The sequence below is a fragment of the Barbatula barbatula genome (assembly GCF_947034865.1).
Source record: "Barbatula barbatula genome assembly, chromosome: 13".
NCBI lineage: Eukaryota > Metazoa > Chordata > Actinopteri > Cypriniformes > Nemacheilidae > Barbatula > Barbatula barbatula.
This window is the reverse complement of record NC_136776.1, coordinates 14,569,578-14,575,616: the sequence shown is the minus strand read 5'-3', so window position 1 is coordinate 14,575,616 and position 6,039 is coordinate 14,569,578. Positions and strand designations below refer to the sequence as shown.

Below are 6,039 nucleotides of genomic sequence, written 5' to 3'. Positions count from 1 at the left end.
GTTTTAATCACAGCATTAACATACAGTATTATTCTTTTTCCAGAATCTATGGGTTCCACGGAGGGCAAATCTGGGTCCCAAGACTATCACCCAGATCCACCAGGAGGCAAAGATGGAACAGGAGATGGAACAGCAGAAAGTCAGACGTCCGCTGTTCAAGAAAGAGTTAAAGAAAGACGATGAAAGCCACATCTCATTTAGACCAAAGACTCCATTGTTTGTCCAGATGGAAACTTTGGGGAAGGACCGCAAACATCTACGCGCATCCGCTTCATGATGCAGGACCAGGGTTTGAATTACGGGGGAGCTAAGGGGAGCTCGGCTCCCCTGAAAAGGACCTGGGCTCCCCTGAAAGCCTACTTTGAGACATTTGGGGGAGCTCTAAAATACTGTCCATTTTTTGTCGCATATAGATTTTGATTTTCTGTACATTAAGGTTCCTGAAAAAAATGATGATATAAAAAATGTGTCAATGTTGTATGTTTATTCGCTCTGAAATTACTACGTTTACGTCACCACTTGAACTTCTCACTGAGTTGGTATTTGAATGTTCGCTTGACTTCAAGTTCAAAACATACTTTCGTTTTTTTGAACACTTTGTGGATACTAATAAGAAAGTCGTCAAACCTCAATCAATTTGGATTTACAAAACAAATGAAGAGGAGTGATGACAGCGCACCAGCTACAACTAGCTTGCCGGTGTTACCGCCGCTAAAAGTTGCTGCTAGTGACAGCACCAGCTTTTTTTATGACTAAATAATACTGACACAAAAAATCCACAAACTTAACACTACAACATACAACCATCAGAACATTTATAACAAACAAAACGATAAACGATTTCATTATGAATTTAAATTTTTTAAAAACAATACACAGAAATTTTTAATTAAAAAAAAAATACTCAGAAATTCATCCATGGAAGTGCCTCTGGACCAGTGTTTACATCTTGCGAAGTCGTCTATATAGTATGAATTGGATAATGTACACACAGCCGGTTTAATAAACCCAGCAATGATCTAAATCCTTTTTTTTCAACAGCTTTTTCAAATCCGATGTCACTCTATAATATAACAACATCAGCACAGGTTATGACAACCTCAAGTTATAACACAACAGACACAGAATATGGGTCCGCTACGACCGACGGAGACATCATAACACTCACTACATTTAACGTAGGAAATGAGTCCGTTACGACAGAGGGCCAAAATACTACATGGTTTAACATCACGGCCAGCACAGTGCTTAATTTATCCAACATGTCAACCACACAAAGCAATTTGCTCAGCCCGTCACCTGCTACAACTACACAATCGACATCATCCAATGTGACCACCCTCGACCTGGCCTCAACAGCACCCCAGCCCACCTTACAGTGCCTGGAAGGGGTTTTGTCAGACACTGGTGTCTGTCTCTGTCCTGATGAATGGACTGGGGATACCTGTAATATAAGTAAGATTATTTCACAATAACATGAAAGCAATGCTTGATCGCTCCCTGAACTCTTTGTAAATCGCTTTGGATAAATGTTTCAGTTTTTCTCTCTTTAATCCCATTGATGTTCTAGAGAAACTTTCGAGATAATGAATATTTTTGATGTGTCGTGTGGTTCATCTTTTTAAGAACGACTCATATACAGGTCATTGCTTGCTTATTAATGTGTATTTCTTTCAAGAAAATTCTAAACAATTTATCAAATTGTTGCAGGTAATTTCTGTCAAGCGGAAACAGTAAATGGTTTCACATTTCCACTTTCTGTCGTTGGTCAACTTACTTATTCAACACAGACATGTCCTCAAGGAACAATCAATGGTATGTAATGTTCTTCAGTTTTTTACATATAACACAAATGTACATAAACCTTTTTAATCCCTGTTGTGTTTCTCTGTGTTGTTTAGATAGTCTCCCGATGGTATCAGCTGTCTGTTTGAATTCAACTCGCTCTTTTGGTGAACTTCGACTTAACTGTGTCTGGACACTGGAGAACCTTCAAGACATAGTCAATGTAAGTCATCATTCCTTCGGCTAGGGCTAGAAGGTATACTGCAATATTTTAGGTTTAAGGGTAGAATTCATTTGAAAACAGCGCTCGCAACTGTCTAGTCACAACTCATTCCTTATTATTATTACAGCACATGCCTGGACATGTTCAATCTTTAATTTAGAAAAAGCTGTTGAAGCCAAATTTGGAATCCAGTTTTAGCCCTAGTTGATTACATTTTAAGAAATGAGTTAGATACAGGTATCCACAAAACTCTTAGCTTGATTTTCACATTTTGTTTGTTTTATTTAGGCATCTGGCACCACTGTGGACAAGAACTGGTTCATTGCTTCCAGTGTACAGATGCTTACATCCAAACCAGAACAACTAACCCACGAGAACATCACCTCAGCTGCTACTATTGCCCGCAGACTGTTGTCCTCCAATCTGTTAAATAAGGCAAGAAATTATTAATTTTACTGAATTATACTATAGAAGTATATCATTTTAGTACCAGCGATCACAAATAGTGGCACTTTATGTTACACACATGCTTATTGCGCATTCAGTCTAGGCATGCGCAACTATTCCCCAAATGCTAATGGCGGCCTCCATGCTGCATGTTTGTGCCACGTGACATACTTATAATAATTTCTCTAGCTAAAGTAGTTTTAGTGCACCACTACTATATAGTATAACAAAATTTCAGGAAGTGAAATTCCATCAGACCTCCCCTTTAATATGCTTGTCAACATAAATATGTTCCTCCTAAAGTTTTCCTTCGCATGGATTGTAAAAAAAATGTAACAATATATATATAATCTTACAATTTAAATTTTTATTTTTATTGTGTAGACGATTGCATTGGCAGTGGTGACCACCATTAGTCAACTGATGGACGCTGCTCATAACCAATACTCTGAAGACTCTTACACAGCTATTGAGAAGTATTTGCATACAAACACCCATGACCCAAATGAAAATGTGTTAATAAACAATTGCTTAACAATTGTAACTGCAGAACTGTGACACAAAACACACATTGCCATGTCTGTGTTTTGTGAGGGAGAATAACTCAAGCAGTAACTAATTTTAGTCAGGATAGAAAAATGTGTTTTCACCTTTGCATTTTATATTTACAGTCTTACTAAGACTTTGGAGGATTTTGCTTTGGGCATGAGTATGAACGATACGACATCTGGTGGCCTGGTGCAGCCAAACCTGGAAATACAATACATTAAAGTGCCGAGCGGGACGCCACAAGTGCAATTCTACACACCAACAGGTAGATACATAGCCTAAAAAATATATATTTTAAGGTTGTTCTCTTTTAGTTTTAAAAAATTCCAAGATTCTGCAAGAGATGGTGATGTTGGGTTGATTTCAACTCATGGTTGTTATATGGACAGAACGAACCAGTGGGTAATACATAATGGGTTGTTTTAAGCCATGATCGGGTTCAAACAAATGAGCATAGGTTCATTCATACAGAAGGTTGGTTCTCTCTACAAATTTAACCAACATGCATGCAATGAAAAAACTTTAAAAACCCTTGGCATTATTCCGTCAGCTGGGGCACCAACAAAAAAACATAAAATAACATTTATGTTATGATATTTACATGTTATTTTACACTCATGTAAATTTACAGTGTATTTCGGTAATTTCACATTTTTACCGCATTTCAAAAATATGTGACAAGTTTGTGAAATAAAACTGTAACATTCCATAAAATTACAGTAATTTTACAGTGTGGGAAGAAAAGTCATCTTTTTTTAGAGTATTTAAAGTGTACATCTGCCTCTTTATAATTGTTGATGTTAGAAAGACGTTTTTACAGAAACTCTTTTGCAAATACAGTACAATGAATATTATATTGTATATGTTGCATTTCTCTAGGACTTCCAGGGACGTTTTTAGGTCTGGGCACAGAAGCTGCTAACACAAGATCCACTTCAGGATATCCCGCTGAGATCCAGTTAACTCTTCACCTGCAAAAAGATGCTCAGGAAAACTGGGGTATCATAAATTCTTCTGTTGTTCTTGCAGTTATTTTGAAAACCATCTCAAGGACATAACTAAGAAACACTGGTTTTATTACACCTGCCTCTTTTTCTCTCTGTAGAGAACCAAAATGTAGGTATTGGAGTGGTGATGTATAAAAATGATAACTTTTTCAAGTCGAAAAGCTTTAATATGCAAATAGGCACCAAGAGAAGAGTGGTGTCAGCCAGTCTCACGGACAAACAAATGCTTGATCATATCCAATTCAACATCATGCCAAAGGTAAATGACCACATGGACCACTGTCACATGTCTTTATGATATCTAGCAGTGACTTTAATCAAAAGACAATAGGGTATAGACACACGGGTCGATGACGTACTTCTGCTAAAATCTTGGCCAGGCTGTTACATCCGGCCCCATAGGGAACGATTGCGTTGTGCTTCAGGATACACATAGGATTACGATCAACAACGTAATTATTCAAACACTTCGCCATACATCGACAACCATAAAGGAGAGGCACTACAGGCTATCCATTTCAAGATAGATCAACAAATATGAAAAAAAGCCAATTGAACTTTTGCACTTCCTAGAGGCATGATCACTGAGGCACTTAACAATGCTCACCCGTAGTGCTGATGGTTCGCCGAAATTTGAGTGTTTTCTTACTAAACGCATCGCTATTACTTGGTGAAAAGTCCCTTAGTGCTATGAGAGCGGAAGTGACCTAGCTGGCTGAGATTTTAGCGGAAGTACGTCATCGTACCTTGTGCATATGTCCCATTCCCATCTTTCTGTATCAAACAAAGCACACAAATGTTTGTTTAAGTGTAGACACATAAAGACTGTAGCTGCGTCCGAAATCGCACACCATGAAAGTACGTACTGCATTTCCTACCTATCAGCCTTTGAAACAGTAGTATGTAGTATGAATATATTTCGGACATACGGCATCCGCCATGTTTTATGGTCATGTGACCCGTATGCCATATGACGAATTAACAACAACCTACACGTGAGCCTTGATAAAAACATAATGTAGTCACGAGAAATTCATTTATTGGCACAATTTAATGGACGTCTGCCTTAAAGTTTACCACTATATTTATTTTATTTTGAAATTTGACCGTTAATCAGCTCCAGTGGCATCATGGGATAGATAAGTGTCCATCCGATACACACTCTCGAATCTCGGCGGAAGTAGTGGACCATCTGGGTATTTCTCACCTACTGTTTTTTGTATATTGAGGTTTCGGACATACTATTCATGACTGATAATCATTTTCACCTACTATATAGTATGGCAGTAGGCGATTTCGGACGCACTCACTGTCTTTTGTTTTGAACTGTATTTTCAGAACATATCTGGCGTAACGCCTCAGAGCTCTGCATGTGTGTTTTGGGACTACACTGAGAGAGACTGGAGCACAGAGGGATGCCATAAAATACTGACTCCCTCTGGAGACGTGGAGTGTAAATGCAACCACACCACCAACTTTGCAGTTCTAACGGTTAGTTTATCATCTACTCATCTACCTCCCTGCAAATAACAAATACTTTCTGAGACTTGGACTGACCAGTTCTACAAGCCACTATTAGATGGAGAAAAATAAATGCAAAACTCAAAACTTCATTAATGTTTCCTGCAGAGCTTCAAAGCAGATTATCAATATTCTGAGGCGTTAAACTGGATTAGCATTCTCGGATGCAGTATGTCTCTTGTGGGATTGGTGCTCACTGTACTTTATCAAATTCAGACCAGGTATGTACAGATAATGCCAATTCAAGTTTATTCATTCAACTCGTAATTTAAAGGAAAACCCTTAAAGCAAAAGTTCAAGCAGAGATGAAAATGATCTTATATTGACTTCTATCTGAATAGCATGCTATCGCCCTGATCCCATGTCTAATACTGTACTTTTTGAAAGTAAAGATGTTTTGTAAACCCCTAAAGCTAGCTTTTAAATGGAATAATAACAATAGTTATTTAAATGTACATGACCCACTTTCTCGATAGGAAATCAAGAGGAACCAATTCCACCGTGCTC

At 38.0% G+C, this 6,039-nt stretch overlaps 1 protein-coding gene across 1 annotated transcript in view; it reads left to right on the top strand.

Annotated features, from left to right (window-relative positions):
* Positions 1–2,585: 2,585 nt before the first annotated feature.
* Positions 2,586–6,039, top strand: part of LOC306902970 (adhesion G-protein coupled receptor G7-like) — a gene marked incomplete at both ends in the record, with an annotated part of 93,216 nt that continues 89,762 nt past the window's right edge. Inside the window, 6 exons of the mRNA XM_079471890.1 lie at positions 2,586–2,606; positions 2,840–2,931; positions 3,127–3,269; positions 3,884–4,003; positions 4,110–4,270; positions 5,350–5,502. Of these exons, the coding sequence (XP_079328016.1) occupies positions 2,586–2,606; positions 2,840–2,931; positions 3,127–3,269; positions 3,884–4,003; positions 4,110–4,270; positions 5,350–5,502 (690 nt within the window). The remainder of the gene's footprint in view (positions 2,607–2,839; positions 2,932–3,126; positions 3,270–3,883; positions 4,004–4,109; positions 4,271–5,349; positions 5,503–6,039) is intronic.